General features: G+C 56.3%; 1 protein-coding gene across 8 annotated transcripts in view; it reads right to left on the reverse strand.

Annotated features, from left to right (window-relative positions):
• TBC1D22A (TBC1 domain family member 22A) overlaps nt 1-22230 on the reverse strand; it is a 326013-nt gene that overhangs the window by 141635 nt on the left and 162148 nt on the right. For all 8 annotated transcript variants that reach the window (XM_058740974.1, XM_058740978.1, XM_058740973.1 and 5 more), the window contains one exon: nt 167-276. In XM_058740974.1, the coding sequence (XP_058596957.1) occupies nt 167-276 (110 nt within the window). The remainder of the gene's footprint in view (nt 1-166; nt 277-22230) is intronic.

Raw genomic sequence — 22230 nt, forward strand, 5'->3', positions numbered from 1 at the left:
CGTCACCCCACAGAGGAGACACGCGCCCGGGTGTAGAAAGGGAGGCTCCCGAGGGGAGCAGCGGCCAAGCCGGGCAGGGAGGCAGGTGGCAGGCCCAGGGCTCCCGGTGGCCCTGGTTTCAGACCGGAGAGGCGTCTGCCTGGGGTCCGGGCCGGCAGGGGCTCACCTGAATACCGTCCAGCAGCCTGCTCATGCACCAGTACGTGTCGGCCTCCACGTTACGCAGCACGTCGGTGGGCACGCGGGAGACGTCGGCAGCATCCACGTCCTCCTCCTCTGTGGGCCGGGAAGCATGGAAAAGACAGCGAGCGGTTAACCCATGGGGCACACGCCACAGGGCGGGGCAGGGGCAGGGGTGGGGCCGGTCTGAGACCCAAGGTCGGGCCGGGGCCCATTTGTCCGGCTCCGGCTACACGCCTCCAAGTGTTCCCCCTCATCACCTACTGGTTCTCAATTTTAACACCTAGTTAGTTGCAGGTAATTAATATGCTGAGTCTTCTCCAATTAATTAACATAATTAATATATTGTAAATTATTGCTTCTCAGGCATTTTGCATCCTAATCAGAGAGGGCCTAAAATAGATTACTTATTCCTGCCACAGATCTGAAAGTTTTCTCTTAAGGTGTTTAAAATCCTGCTTCTCACACAGTCACGTACCCTTTAGACAATAATTTCTCTAAACCCAGGTCTCCAAGGTTAGAGTTTCCAAAGCCACTCTGGGCGGAGGCCCCTGTGCTGCAGGCAAACCCCCAGGAAGCAGCGGAGGATGTGTGTGCAGAACAGGGGACGGTGCTCTGAGCAACCTCTCTCTTCGAGGGTAAAAAACCCAGAGAGAAAGTTTAAACGTGGGGTGTCTGGGAGCCTCAGTCAGTCAAGTGTCCGACTTCGGCTCAGGTCCCGATCTCACGGTTTGTGAGTTCGAGCCCGCGTTGGGCTCGTTGTCAGCACAGAGACCACTTCGGATCCTCTGTCCGCCCCCTCTGGCCCTCCACCACTCACACGCTCGAGCACTTGGTGTCTCTCTCTCTCTCTCTCTCTCTCTCTCTCTCTCTCTCTCTCAAAAATAAATATTAAAAAAAAAAACTTTTAAAATGCAAAACAGATGCCTGATTGAAATGGTTTATTAGAAGTTTGAAAGGACTAATTTCAGATCCTTATAAAAACTGCTATCCTCCAGCATGAAACTCCTAAATGTTTCAAAAATTGAGTATTCTATTTTTTTATTTACTTTTGTTTTATTTTGCCAACATGCACGGCATCCTTGCAAGGCAAATCTTTAAGAAAAGAAGCAATTCCACCGAGAATATATTTAGAAAGTTCGAAGTGGGCAGAAATGACAATAATTATAAGAGTAATAATTGCTAACACCTGTTGAGCAGCTGTTGGCCGCCAGGCGCTCCTCTCCGCTGTTCACGCGGACGAGCTCGTTAACCTCCGTCACCCGTCTGCTATCAGCAGCGCTGCACCCTTGGAAACGGGGCGCAAACAGCGGGCGCGGCCCAGAGCCCGCGTCCGCGACCCCCCACGGCACGACGACGCCACGCTCGCTCCCAGAGGGCGCTGGGGGGCTCGCGCTGCACGAGGCCTCGAGCAGCGGCTCCTCGGAGGCTCCCTGACACGGCCTCGCCTCACGCCAGAGCCACTGGAACCACCCTCCACTCGTTGCCTGCTCGCAGCGACACTCACGATGGCAAAAACAGGCCGGGGGGAGGGGGGGATCCGGGTGCCAAAGCCCGGCCAGGCCCTCCACGCGGGCCACGCGGGTCTCCACAGGCAGGCCCCACAGGGTTCACGCTCATGAGGACGCGTCCTGGCCAACCGTGCTCTCAGGCCCCGGGGCGCCCAGGAGCATGTGTGTAGGGACTGTGACCAGACGGTCATTCCGTCCCCCTCACCCGTTCAACTCCCTCGCTCATTCAACAAGCCCTTCTGTGTTCTGGTTGGTTTGGGGTTTATTTTATGGAAACGCGGTTCACGTACCATAAAATCCACCTTTTTAAAGCACACGATTCAGTGGGTTTTAGCGTATTCCCAGAGTCAGATAACTGTCACCACCACATAATTCCAGAACATTCTCAACCACCCCCAAGCAAGCCTATGTGCAGGCACTCCCCCAGCGCCTGGCAACCAGCAATCGGTGCCTTGCCTTCGTGGGTCCTCCTGCTCGGACATTTCAGGTAACGGGACCGCAGAGCACAGGGGCCGTGTGGCTGGCGTCCATCACTCAGCACCGAGTTCCCAGGGCGGATCCAGGCCGCAGCCTGTGCCAGCCTTCTGTTCAGTCCTCTTTTTTTTTTTTTTTTTTTAAATTTTTTTTTTCAACATTTTTTTTTTTTTTTTTTTAAATTTTTGGGACAGAGAGAGACAGAGCATGAACGGGGGAGGGGCAGAGAGAGAGGGAGACACAGAATCGGAAACAGGCTCCAGGCTCCGAGCCATCGGCCCAGAGCCTGACGCGGGGCTCGAACTCACGGACCGCGAGATCGTGACCTGGCTGAAGTCGGACGCTTAACCGACTGCGCCACCCAGGCGCCCCTGTTCAGTCCTCTTTAGGGTAGGATAACATTGCGATGTACGCATGAGCCACACTGCCTACCCCTGTCCCTTGTGGGACACCAGGCTGTCCCCACACTGGGGTCATGCGACAACACACAGCAGTGATCTCTGTGTGGTGGCACTGTCCCTACACGCCAGGGCCTGGAGTGCAGAGATGAGTAAGAGGCAATGCCCCCCCCCACCAAGTCCAGAGCCCCTCCCAACACAGGATGTGCTGAGGAGAGTCCCCAGGCTGGCCGGGCCGGCTCTGAGCTCCCTCCTCCCAGCCTGCACGTGCCTGTGACACGTGCACTGTCCCCAGCTGCCCCGCGGGGCTGACACTCTCCCTCCCACACCCGGGCACCCCTCTGCCTCACCCCGGTACAGCCCGGCAAGGCGCCTGGCCTCACACTCGGCTGTCCCCGCAGGCCAACGTCTGGCCTGAGCACACCCTCCGACGGAGCCCCACCGCAGAAATGTTGGCTCGGGACGTCTGGAGGCATCCACTCCGCCTGTTTACAGAGGAGGAAACTGGGTCTCCCGGGGCTCACTGGCCAAGCGCACAAGGTCTACCCGACATGACGCCGTCCTGCTGGAAGATCAAGCTCGCAGGCACGAGTGTAAGTGGCCTCCTCTGGCTTGGGCGGAATCAATCCAACATCCCACCAAACTAGAGCAGACTGATGTTACCTTCCAGTCCCGGGAGCGGGCTCCGTGACGATCATCAGGGGACTCCTCCTGAGATGTCTGCCTTCAACAGTCTCTCTTTGGAGGGCCTTCAAAGCACCGAGATGTCCCCTCAGCTGCCACAGCAGGGAAACAAAGCCTGCCTGGCCTCCAGCCCTCCCCTGGCTCCCAGGGCAGCGGGGCCCCCAGCACAGAGGCACAGGGCACAGGCGGCAGGCTGACGCGCACGAGCCTCGGAGACCCTTCTCTGTCTGCTCAGCTGGCTTACTGCTTTATCCAACACCAGGTCGGCTGGGCAGCCTCATTACGTGTCACTTCCCACAACGGGCTGTTTGTTACTCCTCAAGGTGATGAGGTAATGGCATTTAACCCAGAGAAACCCTGTGCCGATCTGTCTTCCAAAAGCTCAGAGAATGGGAATGACCCTCATTATCACAGTGAGTTAAATGTCCACCCGCCCAGGGAAGTCACCCGCCCACATGGGGGAAGGCACAGAGGGCGGCACAGAACACTCCAGAAGCCCTACGCCGCAGTCACAGGGTCAGAGCCGACTACAGAAACTCCCGAGGCTGGCACTGCCGGCCCCTGGGGGTCCCCGCAGGAGACCGGGCACCAGAGGTTTCTGGGGTCACAGCCCGGACCACACCAAGAGCAAAATCAGCACGTTTAGCACAGGTCCTGTCGGTGGGACGCTAACTTACCGAACCATCCACCGTGAGGCCCGGGAGCCTCACCACTGCGGGGCAGACACAGGTTCTGAGTCAAGACCCCAAAATGGCCAACGGTTGTGACGGGTTTTAACCCAAAGGTACATGCCTCCCCCGGGGCATGCTGTCTCCACATCCCTGGGGCAAGGAGGGGCACCAGGCGGGGAGGGAACCTGAATGGGGAGCCACCGGGGAGCCCTGGGGCCGGCAGCCATGGAGCCTGTGCCACGTAGGACGTCGCCCCCAAACGTGTGCCACGCCGAGTGACAGGGGAGAGGCCAGGCGCACTGCCCGCTGAGATCGCCAACGAGAGGAAACCACGGGAGTAGAAGGATTCCAGGCAATCCCACCGTTCAAAAGAAGAAACAATTCAAAGGAGGAAATGGTACATTCAAGGAAAAAAGAGAACAAGCAGAACTTGCTGTCACATGGAGGGGCGCCCCAAACCACACCGTAGGGGCCGGGCCAGAGCAGGGGCTCTGGGGTGCCGAGCCCTCTGGGCCACGTGGATTTGGGCTTGGCTAATCCTGACCCACGCCACACAGCCCGCAAGCTGCTTGAGGCTGCCGGCTGCCACGGGAGGTGGGTGCCGCACGGAGCACCCCTGGACTGGCCCCTCCATGCCCTCCACGGCCTTCTCCCAGCCAGGTGGTACCACAGGCCCCGGAAGGACAGGGAGGGGTAGCGCGGACTCTCGAGAGCCATGTTTATGCCCAACACATGACTGAAATTAACGGAATTTAGGCCACCCTGTTTCATTTGAAACTGGACCAGACCCTGTGTCCTACTTTGTCCCGTGGAGCACGAACATCACCACCAGCACGTGCCACACCGCAGGAGCACCACCCAGTCCTCCTCCCACGCTGTCCGCACACCACCTTTCAGGGCTGAGCCCTGCACCCCACGGGCCGCGAGCTGAGAAAGGGGCAAGCTCTGGTCCCCAAGCCTCGGGCGGCAGGGAGGCCAACATGGCCCCAGCTCACCCAAGTGGCACCTGGGGACACAGACAAGGCACCGGCCAGCCCAGGGCAGGTCAGCAGCCTCACGTGGACCACAACTACACGTGAAGGCACAAGATGTAAAACAGCCGTCTACTTTAGAATATCTCACTCGCCTTCTCAAGTCATAAAAAGGCTTTAAGAGACAATTTAAATAAATTCTTTGAAAAGGCTACCCTGCCATGTTATTGTTGAAAACGCAGTTTGTAACATAATCCCATCTTTATCAACAACGCCATTTCTATCAAAAACTCCCGCCTTTGCATGTCGTACATGCACTCATGCAGAGAACACTGCTCAGAAAGATGCCAGAGACAGGACTGTGGTGCCCCCGGGAAAGGTGGGGAGGGGATAACTACCACCACTCTTTACTCTTTACAGAAGGGTGGAGAATAAATAGAGCGACAAATTTTCACATAGCACTTACGACTTTTGCAATAGGGGGAAAAATACTGTTTAAGCAGCGAGGATGGTTTCACGAAGGTCTATCTTTTCTACAGATAAACATCCCTAGAGAAGAAGTTCCCAAGAGTGGTGGTACTGTCCTTCTAAGTGCTCCGAGAAGCTTGTGGAGCATTTGGGGGTCAGAATGATTAGGGTGAGGGGACCTGCTGGCATTCAGTACTTCCCACCCTACAAAGTGTGAACAGCACTGCACAATTAGCACATCCAGAGCCAGTCATGAGTATCCCACAAGACTGGGTGGGTGGGTGGCTGGATGGGCCAGTGGATGGGTGGGTGGATAGGGAGGTGCGTGGGTGGGTGGGTGGGTGGGTGGATGGATGGATTGGTGGGTCCATGGATGGGTGGCTGGCTGGGTGGATGGATGGATTAGTGGGTAGGTGGGTAGAAGGGTGAATGGGCCAGTGGATAAGTGGGTGGGTGGGGGGGTAGGTGGATGGATGGGTGGGTGGGTGGATGGGTGGGTGAGTGGGTGGGTAGGTGGGTGGATGGATGGATGGATGGATGGATGGATGGATGGATGGATGGTTTGGTGGGTGCATGGATGGATGGGTGGGTGGCTGGCTGGCTGGCTGGGTGGAAGGATGGATTGGTGGGTGGATGGGTAGGAGGGTGATTCAGTGGGTAGGTGGATGGGTGCTTCAGGTGGGTGGGTGGATGGGTGGATGTGCGGCTGGGTGGCTGGGTGGGTGGATGGACAGGTGGGTGGGTGGCTGGGTAGGTATAAGCAACTCGTAAAAGAATGGAGAACATTCAGCCTGGTAAGTACTACCTTGCAATATCCAAAAACTACCTTGGATAAACAAAAAGCAGAAATTTCTTGTCCATGCTTCCACACCCAGAGAACTGGTAGGGTCAGCGGGTAAGTAAGAGGCAGGTTGATGGGCTCAAACTAAGGATGTGGGTGATGAGGCTGGTCACCAACAGCAATGGCGCCCGACACCACCGAGGCACGGAGCACTTCTTAGAGTCTGCAGAGTGTCCTCCTATGCCAAGGCCCACAGCATCTGAAACAGCCTGCGGAGGTGAGCATGCCCACCTGACAAAAGGCCTGCAGGAGACCAGCGTGCCAGGAAGCAGCCGAGCCTGGCCAGGAACGGAGTCAGGCCGACCACGGTCAGCCTCTCGTTCTCACTGAGGCAGGGCGAGACACGGACGGAGGCCTCCGACTCTGCAAGGAGAGGGAGGGACCGTCGCCGCTCACTGACCACCTGTGCCTCTACGACTCTAGAGAGGCACAACCTCACAGCTACCACAGCACTCCCCTGGTCACAAAACCTGTGGTGGGCAAAAGAGCCTGTCACCACCACAGGCTCACTGGAGCTTCGGGTCGCGTGGGGACTCCCTCCTCAGAGGCTCCGCTCCCACGACAACGCCTGCCCACCTCCCCGAAACATCAGCGTGGGTCCCGGAAACGGCCCCGGTAGCACAGGCTGGGATCCTGTAATGACCAGGGAGCACGAGAAAGTAAAAAGGCCCGGCACGCGGCCAGGCTCTCCCTGGCGGTGAACCAAACGGGGCGGCTTGGTAATCACAAAGGGAGAAATCCCTCAAATTTAAACAGACCCCGTGACTTCAAGGGACCCCACGGCATGGATCACCGAGGTAAGTGTGGCCGCCGGCCTCACAAAGCATGAGCCGCGGGTGAGAGCCAGCACCTGCTGGTGAGCAGCGCAGGTTAGGGAGGGGAGCACACCGGGGCTGTTATGACTGCGTTAATCACCCGCATCGCACAAACCCTGCAATAAACCTCTTCACGTAATTAGGAGCTTAACTGGTAATCAAAAATACTCTCTACTTCATAAGCTCGCTGGAATCACTCTACGGTCTAATCTTTCGCACGGCCCAACTTGGGAGTTTTAAATTTGAAACCCTGACACTTTGGTGATGGAGGTTTTAGCACTTAATTACATAGACTTGGGTTCCAAGGCGGAGGGGAAAGTCCTGCTATGGTAAGAGCAGTACCGCAACTCAAGACTGTAAATTCACAGAACTCCGTGGCTCAGCAAAAACAACTGGTGTTACGATCAGATTGGTTCAGCACTACGAATGTTTAATGCTAATATAAAGAATGCTCAACTCAAGGTTACGAATAAGCCACCATCAGAAGTCCCAATTCTGTCATGTGGATGAAAACCTGTAGCCCACAGACATACAGTCAGCACACGATGGGACAGCAGCAGACGATGGTCACAAGTCAAGGACAAACCAAGGACGATGCGCTCACTACAGGCCAGGCAAGATGGCATGATGTGGCCACACCCACCCATCAGTCTTCCGGCCCCAGGCGGGCCCCAACGACAAGAACCAACGTCCACCCCAACGCGGCCGCAGTCAGGGGTCCCCAGCCCCACACGCAAACTGCAGGTGGGGCGGGGGGGGGGGGGGGGGGGGCAGCTGCTCCTCCATCCACAGGGGGCGCCCTGCTACCGGCTCCACGCAGAGGAGCGCCCTTGACCGTACCTGCACCTGCGTGGGTACCGAGGCAGACAGCAGACAGCGAAGGGAAAGTCTGTCTCTTTAATGATCCTTGCTTCTCTAATGTCATTTTTGTAAAAGGAAGAATTTTAATTTCACAACAGTCTTTTGGCTTGACTAGATCTTTGACTTTTTAATAACGCTGTGAGGAGGAGTTTCTGTTACCCGAAATGCTACTGGCTGAAGTACCGATGGACCGTATTAACATGGGCGGAGGACCTGCACGGTAGGAGCCGGGCTCGGGGAAGGCGGAGGACAAGCCAGCAGGAAGCCCAGAGGAAGCCGGGGACACATTCACTCACCCACTGACTCTTGATTCACCATTCTCCGTTTACCGGGCTTACTTACCATGCTTGGTGACCACTTACTTATAGAGAGATGTAAATGAAAAACTGGCCACAGGGCGAGTGAGCAGTGTGACAAGGGACAGGTGGGAGGCACGGCAGGTTCAAAAGAGCAGAGTCCTCGCCCCCTGGCAGGCAGGGCTCTGGCAGGCGTGGCCTTGGGGCTAAGCCTTGAAAGATGGTGGAATCAAGCATTCCCCAAGAAGGGGAAGAAGGCGGCTTATGGGAAGGCGGGAGAGGCAAGAGCCAGTATGCCGGGGGGGGGGGGGGGGGGGGGGGGGGGGGGCGCGTCCCCAAGACCCAGGCAGTAAACCCGTGGGGCATCCCCGTGACCCAGGCAGGAACAACTCGTGAGGGTCACCATCCTGCAGCCCCGGGTGCCGGGCCCCAGAGCTGGGCTTCCTTCTGGAGGGAAGCAGGAGCCCTGGAGACGGGTGCACATCAGGGTAACTCCTCACACGGGCGTCTGCCAGCAGGGGTGCAGGCAGAGAAGGGATCCCATCTGGGGTCAGTGCCGTGGGAACAAAAGCAGGCCAGAGGCGGTGGAGACGTTCCCAAGCAGAGTCTACAAACCCCAACCACTACTGAGGCCCAAAGGAGAGTCTGGGCCCCCCTGCCGATGCCTCTCTGGTGAGGACAGACTGCCAGAGAGCCCATCAGCCCCCCACCATGAGACAGAAGAGGACAGAAGGCCCACGCTGGCACACCAGCATGTGCACCACTGTCCTCTGTGTTTCCAGCACGAGGGTCACCAGCTGCACCCCCACACACCAGGTGGTTGCTCGTGCTCTCCCTACGCTAAACGGGAAGCGTCCCTTGGGAGCAGAACCGTACTCCCCAGGTCCCCAGCACCCCCGCGAGGGCCCAGCACACGGCAGGTACTCGATAAACATGTGCTGAGCACGTGAATGAACCCAGCCAAGAGCTCATGGTGGAGGAAGGAGGAATTCCATAAACAACGGGTGGAAAGAGTCTAATCTTGATTTCTCCAGTTAAGAGAAAAAATCCAAATTACTGCTGAATTCAAGACCATGTAGCAAGTCTCACTCATGACTCACTTCTACCAATGACAACGCTGAGATCAACAAGTGTCCATGCTGTAGGGAGTGCTCGCGCGAACATCATCACGCACGACACACAGGCTCTAACCGCTACCCTTCTCCGAGAGCCCAGGGTTCTCTGAAAAGAAGACCAAACTCTTTCCTAACGCGACACGGCCCCAGAAAGTTCTGCCAGCTGCTGAGCTTGCCTCGGAGAACGGCAGACACGGTGTCTCGGAGAAGCGGGATGCACGTGTGAGCCCAGCGTCCCGGTGCGCGGGCCTCACCCCGTCCCCACGCCTCCCGCACTCCACACCTCCACGGACACGCGCGTCCTCAGAGCCCGCAGTGGCCGCCGGAGGGGCTGGGGACCTCCCGTTGGATCACAGGACGAAAGTGCTCAGTCACATACAGTCACAGCATTTAGGGACACAAAGAAACACACGTAGAGAGGGGCAGGCTACCTTCTTCCTGGGCTGTGTTGCCATCAGAGGACCGGAAAGACCCCCATCCTTCGGAAGGCAGACGGCAGACATTTATACAGACAGTAAGCTTGCCTGAGTCATGATAATCTGAGAGCGCACACTGATCATAAATCAACCCATTAAACTGATTTACTCCCTTTACCTAATTAAGTCAAAAATAATTCCTCGAAGGATAAATGGGTCTTTCAATCAATCAGCAAAATGCTGTCTCACTCAGACCACTAATAATGCAGCCAAATGGAAAGAAAGACTGACCGGCACAAGACCGTGCGTTCCTGAAAGCGTGGGTGCACGACCTCCGGGGGGGTCAAGGGGCGCATGTGGGGTGCTCCCCATGCTGAAATGTCACCCAAACATGTGAGCAGACATCTCGCCCAGGGTCATGATGACAGCCAGACTGCAGTCTCAGCCCCAGAGGCTCCTGACTGCTCGTGTGCGCAGGTGAGAAAAACCCTCTCGAGGGAAAAGCCCTGGACACAAGGAAAACGGGTCTACGTCACCATATACAAATTTTAAATGATGTCAAGTAGGAAAAGAATGAGAAAGTAAAACGAATCGGGGAAACATCTGCATTTGGGAAAACTCTACCAAAAATTACTATGCAATGAGAAAACACATAAGCCTGCTGAAAACTACCCGACAAAGTTACTTATAAAAGTAAATCGCCTCAGAATATAAAGAATGGTCAACAGCACTAGCCATAAACACATTCAAAAACATATAATGAGGTACAGCATTCACCTGTTTTATAAACTGGTCAACTGTCAACGTTTAAAATACCCACTGCGAGGGGCGCCTGGGTGGCTCAGTCGGTTAAGCGTCCGACTTCGGCTCAGGTCACGATCTCACGGTCCGTGGGTTCGAGCCCCGCGTCGGGCTCTGGGCTGATGGCTCGGAGCCTGGAGCCTGCTTCCGATTCTGTGTCTCCCTCTCTCTCTGCCCCTCCCCCGTTCATGCTCTGTCTCTCTCTGTCTCAAAAATAAATAAACGTTAAAAAAAAATAAAATAAAATAAAATACCCACTGCGATACCAGTAACGGGAAACAGATCGTCTGTGAAGGAAACGATAAACGGGTTCTGAAAAACCACCTGACAGAGGACGTCAGAGCCCTTGAGAAGCCACGAGCTCCACCGAGCCCAGATGGTGTGCCAGGCGTGCGAGGGAAGCAGCGGGACGTGGCGGAATATGGCCCGGCCCTCGCGTGCATGGCTCACAGTCTGGCTGGGGACTGGGCTCCGAGGCGCGAGTCCTGGTGCTAAATGAGAACCAGCAGGCCACCCGTGTGCCCCCCGAGTTGGATGGTGAAATGGGAGGTTACTTGCATAAGATGCCATCACACTTTACGGGCAATAACACAGCAAGAAGCCAAGAAATTCCCTTGCACAAAAGCCATGTTGCAAGTACCTTTCTTGCGAAGACGATGTAGGATCTGAGAGTGCCGGCTAATTGGAAGAGATCGCTGCTCTAACTGATGAACACTCCAGCTCTCACTGACAGCTCCAACAAGGCAATGCCGGCTGGGGCCATTGACAAAAGACTAAGCTGCTTTCACTGTCCATTGTTGGTCCTCGATAAATCATTCAGACACATCAACTCCCAAACCCCACTCGTGCCTTCATGCTACTTACACCCCAGTTGGGAGTCCTCTGACCCAGCTCACAGCTAGACTGGGGCGTGGCCCTCCCCAGTGCCCAGCTTCTGGCTTTCACGCACCAAGACTAAAATGAGGTTTATGGCCATGGCCTCCGCAGCAATTCCCACACGCCTGTGTAAAGGCTGCCTGTGGTCACTCCCCAGGCACGGCCTTGCCAGGAGCCAGGCTGGCAAACCACGATTTCAGCAGCCCTGGCAATGCCCTGGCAGCCCATCAATCAGGAATTAATACATTTCAGCACATTCTTCCCTCTGTGTTACAGCCAGCAAATGAACCATAAACGGGGAGTAAAATACTGCTTACACTGTGACTATCCCAACCGGTGGAACACTACCATGGAAAGGGCCTGCGGCACCGACAAACAAAATCTGGACGCGCGGTCTGCACACCGGACCACAAGGTCAGAGCAAAATGGGATGTTTCCTTGCCTTTTCTGAAAACTACTCCTGCTCTAAAGAACTGTATCCACTGTGTGACTCTGAATTGTCAGTAAAAAAGAAATGTGTCCCCCTGAAAAGAACATGCCAACCTCATTGAAAATATGGGGCCCTTCCCTTCCCCGGCTGATGGCCGCCATGAATGCTACAGGTCACCGGAGTCAGGAGGGCCTGTGCAGCCGCCGCAGGCCGAGAAGGCACGACTCTGGAAAAGGCCAACAAAGAAACCCCTTGCTAAGTAAGCGACAGTCGGCTGATGTGCACACAGCTCCGCGGGCCCCCTCCCTGCCCTGGGAAGCCCACGGATAGAGCGTGTGTCCCAAGCTGCCCGGCCTTCCTACACAGGCGCCACCGAGCCAGGGCTCCAACCCACAGCAGAGGCAACGCCTCGGCACCTGCCAGGAAATCGGCAGCCGACGGCGGCAGAGGCGGGGGGGGGGGGGGGGGGGGGGCAGGCGGGGCAGGGGTCCCCTCCCCCCTCTACCAGCAACCGCCGCCCACACTCCAGTCCCGGAGGTCTGGCATCACAGTGGGCTCTCAACAGCCCCTCCTGCTGGAGCCCACAGAGCACGTTGCATCCAGGAGGTTTCTATTTCCCTCAAGGTAAAAAGAAAGCACACTGGGAACTGAGGCTCCGTGGCCATTCCATTCAGAGCCAACAAACTTGGCCGGGAGACCACCACACGGTGGCTGCAGCACGAGCACCCAGGCCTCAGGAACAGCGGGGCCCAGGGCTGCGTTACAATCTTTTCTGCGCGTACTTTTCGCTCAGCTTTTACAGGACTAGAGTTGCCCTGCAAAGATAAATTTGTATGCTATTGAGATCTGACATTCGTAATGAGAGTTTTCCAATATGTGGACACTACTTGGAGCCCCGCTTTAGGAAGGCGGGCAGGAGGTTGTGGAACCAGCGCTGCCCCGTGAGCGGGCCGCAGCCCTACTCACGGCAGGCCCTTCCTACAGCAAGGAATGCCCCGTGAGCATCGTTCATTCAGGAAGGATGTGATCCACGTTGAGAATGAGCTCCTCGAGACAGACATGTCAAATGAAATCGGCAGGTAAAGAGTAAGGGCATTTTAGGGCTCCTGACAGATACTGGGGAACACTTTCAAGGAGGGCTCGCGATTCATGCTACAGCCCACGTCCTCCAAGACCACCGTCCCCACCAATCTCTCCCATCTCCGCTCACCGCAAAGGCACAAACAGCTCAAGAGAACGAGGCTTACTGTGCATTTCTATATTTTGCGGTAAAGTATGACTTTGTCCGCAAGTGTCTTTGTGACTGTTCCTTGAAGTCATTCTTGATTCACTTGGTCCCCAGTGGCGGCCACACAGAGCAGGAGGAGGGTTCTTCTCACCCCGGGAAGGGCTCTCCCTGGTTGGGGTTGAGACACCCGTGCCTCCTTCGGGAAAGCACACTCCGCACGGGCAGAACCACATCGCAGAGCACCTCCCCCAGGCCACCCACCGGGCTCGGGCATGTGCACTCCACCCGGGCCCCTCACCAAACATGCAGGAGCCCGGTCACTGTGGAAAACCCACAAGAGACTAAGCGACCCACATTACTAGCGCCGGGTTAACCTGTCACGGTCCCCACACACTCACCCCGTCTGACCAGCAAACTCTGCGGGGCACACACTTGTTCCCTGGCCATCGCGGAGGGACGACGGTGCCCAGACCCCAGCACCGTCAGCCCTCCGTGAACTGAGCAAGCCCGCCTGCTGCCTGCGGAGCCCCTGTGGCGCAAAACTGTCGCTGACCGACGGGCCGGGTTCACAGCCTTCTGGGTCCCCACCAACCACACCGCCTGAGAAATGGCTTTCGGGCTTCTTTGTCCTGTCTGTACCTGGATTGGAAGACGCATGATGGAGGACGCAGCACCGGATGTTACAAACCCTGGGGCAATCTGGCAACTTCCGACGCTGTACCTCACACAGTTTCTGTATTTGTGTCACGGGGGTACAAGCTCAGTGGCTGGGCCTAACAGCGGGTGGTTCAGACCTAAGATGTGACTGCCCTGTGAAGGTACGATGTCACAGACACCCACTGCGGTCTGCAGGCCATCGGCCGGGCGCGGTCACGGGCGAGCCCAAGCACGGGTCCGCACCACTCAGGTGATGCCCGACGGCCATCCACTATGTTTTCTGAAATCCTTCACCGGCTTCTTGAAAGTGAGACTGTTCTCGTGTACCGACCGGTGTGTGTTTTCTCCAGGGCACAGAAGAGGGCAGGACTCGGCACGAACACTACCTGGGATAAGAGGTGAACCAACCCCAACCAGCACTAGCTTCTGGGCAAGTGAAGGGGCGAAGACCCCCAGCAGAGCCTCAAAGGCCTGTATCCGTGTTGAATCACTTTCTGGCCATTTCCCACTGACAGTATGAGATTCTCCTCCGGCTAGGAAGGAGGAGGCGTGAGTTTTTTGTTGTTTCGACAACATGTACTTTCTTCGGTGGAGAGGGTCATCCTGCTGTTTTCAGCGGGGGGCACAGGGTACTTACCGGGCGCTGTGCCCGCACCTGCACACAGGTCAGTGGGAGGGCCCTGGAGCCAAGTGTCACAAAGATGCCAAGAGAAGACAGATTTCTGTTTTCTGGCCCAACGCTGCATCTCGTTCAACCTCTGTCACAGCGACATATGCTGCCAACGAGGAGGAAACGGGCCACCCGGCTCTCCTGTCAGTCGTCGTAGGGAGAGAACTGGTTCAATCACAAGTAGCAGCCGAGGTGCCCGACCTGTTTGAGGCTCGGTCCCCAGCGGCCAGTTGCCACTGGGATTCTCCTTCTCCAGGCACTGGAGACAAACCCTGGTCTTAGCCTCTGACACCACCCTCCACGGTCCGCGTGTGGGCAGACAACTGCTCAAGGAGACTGTGGACATCACGGAGGCATCTGGTGCCTGGGGGTGGAGCCGGAAGGCGAAGTAACGCAAGTCTGCTCTGAGGACCACAGAGCCAACTGAAATCCCAAGGCACGCGTGGACTCAGGTCAATACGATGAGGGAATCGGAAAAGGCCAAGGCCATGCTGATGCTCAAAAGGACCTAAGACCTGAAATACGCCAGAAAACTAAAATACTACACAAATGCGCCAAAGCACAAGTGAGCACAGTGACGGTGCCAGGATGCTCAGGAAAGAGGGTGTGGGGACAGGGGGGCCCTGGTCGGCTCCGAGCGGCGCAGGAGCAGGGTCACGTGAGCTCCCGGCTGCAGCGCTAGAGAGAGAGGCCAGGGGTAGGGGAGTGAAGTGGTGGGCCCTCCCTTCCGAGGCCCCCGGCCTGTGTGTGGCCACAGGGGCACAGTCTGGGCCCCCGCAGGCCTCGCAGACCGGGGAGGGGTGGCCGCACCGGCCCACACCCATCCTCCAGGGCAGTGCACGTCCCCCAGGCGGCTGAGTCCAAGGAGCCCTCGCCCCCGCCTCGCGAGGCGTCTCCTCCCCACCACCACCCATTCCCAGCTGTCCCCTCCCTCCTGGCAGGGTGACCGCAGACAGAGACGGTGACAAAACCGACATACGGGAGCCCCAGCCAATGCCCCACCTGTCACTCACATAGCTTCCGGGCCGTCTTCCCTTTACTGTTTCATCGTATGACCTGGAAAGGGTAGGCCACGACCCCCAGGCCCTGCAGTGCAAGCAGCAGCAGAAAAATGCTGGCTGAGGGCTGGGGGGGGGGGGGGGGGGGGGGGGTAGCAGGGGACAGTCAGGACACGTTCTCATCGTGGGGCTGCCTCAGTGGGCCACAGCCGATACAGATCTCGTTTCATACTTAATTAAAAACTAAGCTCCACACTCCAGTCAGGTGGAAAAAGTGACCCGGGGTGGAGCTCAAAGGAAAGCATCCTCTTTCTCCGTGGGGGTGGGGTTCGTGCAAGAGCCCAAACGCTCAGGGGGCGCGGCTGCCGCTCTGGTGCACGAGAAGCCCGGCCAGGGCAGGAGAGGGTTCTGGTCACCAGAGAGGAGTGCCTGTTCCTCTCGCGCTCGGAGGAGTCAAAGGAGGGGCAGGGGCTGCACGGGGCCATGAGGCGCTGTCTTCCTGGAACCCTGAGGGAAGGGCCTGGGCACGTGGCGCAGCCGACACACGAAGAGCTGGTGGCCGGGGCCCCTCAGGGACCTGATGGCGGGAGCAGGGGCCACGCCGAGCGGACACGCGTGCCCAGTTCCAACGGCCCGTAAATCACAGCTCTCCGACGGCACGAGTGCCGCCCGCGGGACACGGCCAGGGCCCCACCCCCACCCGACGACACAGTGGGACCACGGGCACTGCGCTCCGGAGGGCCAGGGTGGCAAGCTCCGCCGGCCCCCAGACCCCCGCCACAAGGGAACCAGAAAGACCGAATCTGGGTTTAAAGCCTCTGGCTCCAGGGGACCCCAGGGGACCCCAGGCACGGACAGACACTGAAGGAACTTCAAGGCCTTCGCGCGGTGCCCTCAGGACCCGCTGACGAGCCACCACGTGCTGCACCACCACCTCTGGGGGCTCGTGTCCCGGCATTCCCACAGCCCTGCCACGTCACAGCACTGTCTCCCGCCGGGGATGCAGGAGCTGTGGGGGCCCTTTCGGTGGGGGGATGGGCACAGAGCTCCTTCTGCAGAGCACCTGTCTCCAGCACCTGTCAGGGACGCCGCCCACGCCTCACCGGGACGGCCATCCCTTTCTGGCGGAGGCAAGCTGGTCCCTCGGCCGAGGCATGGGCGCGTGCCACCCTCCGGCAGGACGGCCTCCCCGGGGCTCCACGTCAGCACCCACAGAGCGACTGTGGCCTCCACTGCCAGGCCTTCGTTGTCTCTAAACTGTCACGTGCACAGGCGAAGAGCGGGCGCTCTCAATGGGCCCCACAGACCCCGGCGTTCGATGCCTAGACCGGCCACATGGCTGGCTAGAAGCTGGAGACCACTCCCCCCGTCCCCCCGCGACCATCCCATGAAGTGTTCATGCTTCCCTGCAGATGCCAGAGGGAGCCCCCGACTGCCCCGCCTCACCTCCCGGGCCCCACCAGTGCGGCCCCGCCTCCTCAGGCTTCCTTTTTTCTCCTCCGGACCAACCCCCGGCATCCTTCTGGGACCCGGTTCAGGCTGGGTCCGGCTCCAAGCCTCGGCAACCAAGAGGATGTAAATCTCAGAAAATCTCAGCTCCCAGAGAGCCAGAGCTCAAGGGTGCACAAGGGTTCCCCGCGAAGCCCTCACACGACAGGGGAGGGGAGCGACGCCCCGCCAGAGCCCGGCAGACCCTCCCTCACACCACTGGGCCGCGCTCACCATCTGGTGGCCGTGCCGCCACCTGCCACCTCGCCAAACGGAGCGCCGGCCTGGCCCGCGGACAACAGCCTCCGCGTGACTTCCCGACACCACACCCTGAGGATCAGACCGCCTCGGGGCTGGAGCAGACGTGACGTACACCCCGGGCAAGTCCCCCTCAGGGGTGACCAGGCTGGCCTCCAAAAGAGGAGCTCACTCCAGCTCACGATCCGGACGTGGAAGCGACCTTCCTAACAACGCTTCTGTGACGACACTTGATTCTTGTAAATAATCCGGAGGACACAGAAAAGCATGCAAAGGAAGGGCAAAGCATCCATCAATACGCCACGCGGGCACCGCTGACCCCTTGGTACACGTCACTGTATTCGATGGCGAGGGCCACCGTACAGAGTCCCGCAGACCAGGCGGCTTACACGACATTCGTTACCTTGCAGGCTTAGAGGTCCCAGAGTGACCAGGGCTGGTCCCTCCCCGCCTTGCAGGAGGCCCTCTTCTCCCTGCGTCTTCACAGGGTGGTCCCTGTCGGTGTCTGTGTCCTGACCTCCTCTGCTTACAAGGCCGATTCATACTGGATTAGGGCCACTCTATGACTTCGCTTAACCTTAATTGTCTCCGTAAAGACCCTCTCTCCAAATTTAGCCACATTCTGACGTTCTGGGGCTTAGACATCCAACAGATGGATATGGGGAAGGAAAACAATTTAGTCCATGATATTCATATGTACACACATTTTTCTAATAACCCAGAATTGAGACTACCTATAAAGCTTTCTGTCCTATCGTTTTTATTCATACCCTGGTCACTTTTTGCTTCTTGAAAAAGCCTTTCTTGGGGCGCCTGGGTGGCTCAGCCAGTTAAGCATCCGACTTCAGCTCTGGTCATGATCTCACGTTCATGAGTTTGAGCCCCTCATCGGGCTCACTAGAGCCTGCTTCAGATTCTGTCTCCCTCTCTCTCTGCCCCTCCCCTGCTCACACTCTCTCTCCCGAAAATAAACATTAAAAAAGAAAAAGCATTTCTCAGGAAGTCAGATTTAAGCCTGCATGGACATCGCTGACCCACAACTGGTTGGAACTCCCCTGAAGGCTGGGCATCGGTGCCGTCTACAGCTCCTACTGGACCAAACGCCACGGCGTGAGTTCCCACACTCCGGTCTCCCCGGCATCTCTCCCTACTTCCTGCAGACAAGGAGGCACTGGCCTTCCGACCGGGCCTTCCAATGAGCGCCAAAGCGCTTCCCAGAGAAGTTCCACAGGAAGATTACAGGGTGTCAATCTCACCTCACCTGAAAGCACTGAGTATTACCTTCTTAGTAGTGGCTAATTTGATAGACAAAAATAGAACTGCGTTCCTTGGTTCAATTTGCATTTTCATTACTTACAAAGCTACACTTTTAGTTTATTAGTCATTGTGTTAGCGACTTTGTAACATCTCTGCTTTTTCTAAAAAGCATTTTTTAACCATACGTCTGCTTTTTACAAACGTTAAGAAGTGGTTCTTTTTTTTTTCAATATATGAAATTTATTGTCAAATTGGTTTCCATACCACACCCAGTGCTCATCCCAAAAGGTGCCCTCCTCAATACCCATCCCCCACCCTCCCCTCCCTCCCACCCCCCATCAACCCTCAGTTTGCTCTCAGTTTTTAAGAGTCTCTTATGCTTTGGCTCTCTCCCACTCTAACCTCTTTTTTTTTTTTTTTTTCCTTCCCCTCCCCCATGGGTTTCTGTTAAGTTTCTCAGGATCCACAGAAGAAAAACACCACACAAAACCCGGGCAGGCACCAAGGAGAGAGGCAAGGGCTGCTTTAACAATAGAGGGCAGGCCTCAGTGGCCTCGGTGGCCCCAGGGCGCGGAGGGAGCTACCGATCCAAGCAAACCCTTCAGGTAGGCTCCTGGAAGGTTCTGAAACCACGCTGGGGTGGCCAGAGAAAACAAGTTATTTGTTTGACCTTTCTTATTCAATTCAACATTAGGGGACTTTTAATCAAATATGTCAATAGGTACTAATTAACCCTGCTTGGGGCAAGTCAAAATTAACACACCACCTCAGTAATGAATCAGAAAAGCCATAATTGGTATTTTAATTTTTGTAAGTAACGTAGCACCTAACACTACCCGGAATATTGTATCACCGCCACATAATTACACCACAATATATTGCACAGCGCATCCTCCACACCCTTATTAGACTCATAAAATATGCTTCCAAAACGAGAAAAAATAGCTGTCAAGAACCACATCTTATTATTCAACTATTAAACTTTCTTAATCATCAATCAGTTTAATTGCCCCTGACATGGGTTATAAATAACATTTTGTGGTTCAATGAAACACTACAAGCATAACCCCTTCGCTCCCAAAGCAGATCAGAAACTCTTCCTTAGATATTCCAGAATGCTCTACTTACCCTTCCCTGGGGCTCAGTCATCCCCATCTCACTTGGATAGAACATTCTGAAACATGTTTCTAACTTATGCAAACATTATTCAGCTGCTGTATTCAACTGCACAGCATTATTTTCAATGAGATCTGCAATGTAGATGACCCACCTCAGTCCCGTCCAGCCAGTCAGCTGAAGGCAGACATTAGTACCTAACCCGGTCCAGCTGCTGTGGCCTGTCCCCTCCTCCAATCCCCTGGCTTGGTGCCTCACACTCCCCCTCCCTCTCCACCCCAAGCCTGGGGCTGCAGCAGGTGCAGAGACAGGGGCTTCCCTTCAAGGGACTTAGAAGTGAGAGATGACTGAGACAAAAGGCAAGACTTAACTACTGACCATGCTATTTTCCCCTCATCAATCACGACCCAGATGCCACGCGCTGGGCCACACGCGGCCAGCGGCCATCCATCTTCAACAACCCTGCCTGCTCGGTGTTGGTGACATCCGGCAGTGTGGGGACGGGACTCAGCAAGCCTGGGGGACTCACTGAACGCCCCCCTGTCTACTAAACACATTCACACAAGCCCACACAAGCCTGTTCTTCTCCCTTGGAAAATCTCTATCACTATTGTCATCCAGTAATCGTGTAGCTATCTGTGTTCGCGTGGGTCTTGCCTAATTAAGTGCAGGCTCCCAAAGACCTGGGGAGGGACAGCCTGCAGGTGCCCTAGGTACACTGGCTGCAGGCTGGACGGAGAGAGAGGCAACCAGACCGCTGGCCTCCGAGGAGGAAAGCTTAGGCAGACTTCATGGAGGAGGGAGCCCACAGATTCAGGCCTTGAATGATAAACAAGAGTTTTCAAGGTATGTGCACCCAACCAACTGATCTCCCGAGTAGTTACTGTCCCATGGGTTCCCTGGGTCCCCACAAGGAAACCCCAGCCACCAGCAAGGACCCCATGCCGGGACCCCAGGGCTCACGGGTGCCACTTGTCTGCCTCACGCCTTTCTCCTCCTCCACCGAGACCCTCCTTGGACGGCTGCCCCGCCCACCACTCACAGCCCCAGAGCAAGCACACTGTCTCTCCGGTAGTGAAGGGCGACCATGCAATCTGCTTGCAGACGCTGGGGTACTGGGAGCTCCCCAAGAACCGGGGCCCCGGGCCCGGTGTGGTGCTCAGCCCAGGGAAAGCACTTAAAAATGTTTGTGGAGCAGACAGGCACACAGGAGCACAGATGAAAACGTCAAATGCTTACCCAGGGCTTTCTGGTTTATAAGGTATTTTCTATTAAATGAGGTCTATGGGGTTCTGTTGTTGTTTTTTAATACAGATGATTCTAGGAAGTAAGGTTTTAATCAAAGGAAGTACACTTCACAGGAGCCCTGAGGTTGGTATGACCACAAAGCAGGTTCTCAGAACTACAGGCAGAAGGTACGAGGCAGGAGGAAGGTAGGGGCCCGCCCGTGGTCACGGCTCTGGGGCAGCACTCTGTATCTGAGTAAGGAACCACAGAAAGCCACTCTGTGCGCTCTGAAATGACACTGCTAGGGCCACGATCCGGATAGGCAAGCACGGCAGGAGGAGCCGATCGGAGGGTGCTGTGAGAGGCAGGACGCTGGGGCGTGCACCGTAAGCTGCAACTCTAGGCCGTGAACGGGGAAACCGAAGTGGTTTGAGCAAACGCTCAATTCACCAATTCAACCGATGTGCCCTGAGCAAAGCCCGACAAAGAGACCCTCCACGGGCTGACTGCAGAGCCAGGCGCTATGCAGCTGACGTGCCACAGGCCACACGACTGAGTCCTAACCCAGAGCAAACGGCAGCCAGCCACCCTCACCCATTTTAGAGGTGAAAAGGCAAAGCCAGCAAGGCCACAGGACACACACAAAGTCACAAAGCCTGTGAAAAGCTGAGCGGGAATGCAGCACAGGCCCATCTCCCACACTGCAGCGCCCTAGCCCGTCCAAGAACGGAAATGGCATTTTACCCAGACGCGGATGAGCTCAGTCTGCTCCTCAAGCTTCTGCACGGTCTGAATGGAGTGCGCTGGTTAGGATTCAGGCTCGGGGGTCAGGCAGCCAAGCCCCGTGTCTCCTGGAAGCAGCCGTGAGCAGACCCGTTCATCTCCACAACCCTCGGCTTCTTTCCTATGAGCTTTACCGCCATCGGCAACACCTCCCTGTCGAGGGGGTTGGGGAGACGCGCACACGCAGAGCCACAGGAAACAAAGCACCTAATCCAAGTAAGCACTCGATAAATGTTCGCACCGGCACTGGCTAACTTCCAGGGGGTTCTATGAATTTCTAGCAAGTGGAACAAAAATGTGAATCACAGCAGATTTCCCACAGAAACTATGCAGGACAAAAGACAATGGAATGACGTCATTATAGGAGGGAAAGAAAACAAATGTCCATCCAGAATTCTACTTAGTGAAAACATCAGTCACAAAGAGAAGCAACACTTTTTCACACAAACAAAAGCCACAGGACAAGAAGGGCTAAAGAAAGTTCTTCTGGAAGAAAAACATGATACCAGGTAGAAATACAGAGCTGCACAAAGACGTGAAGAAGACGGGTAATGACAAAGATGGGGGTAAATGAAAACAGGTTATTTGTCCAGCCTTACAACCTACTTGAAGAGAATTAACAACGGGCACACCACGCACACAGATCTGGATTTGGGAGGCTGTTCCAATCGGAGGAGCCGGGCCCCTGGGAGGACGACCACACGTGCACGGAGGGGCCCCAGCGCCAACAGAAAGGACAC

The sequence above is a fragment of the Neofelis nebulosa genome, chromosome 8, assembly GCF_028018385.1.
Source record: "Neofelis nebulosa isolate mNeoNeb1 chromosome 8, mNeoNeb1.pri, whole genome shotgun sequence".
NCBI classification, from domain to species: Eukaryota; Metazoa; Chordata; class Mammalia; order Carnivora; family Felidae; genus Neofelis; species Neofelis nebulosa.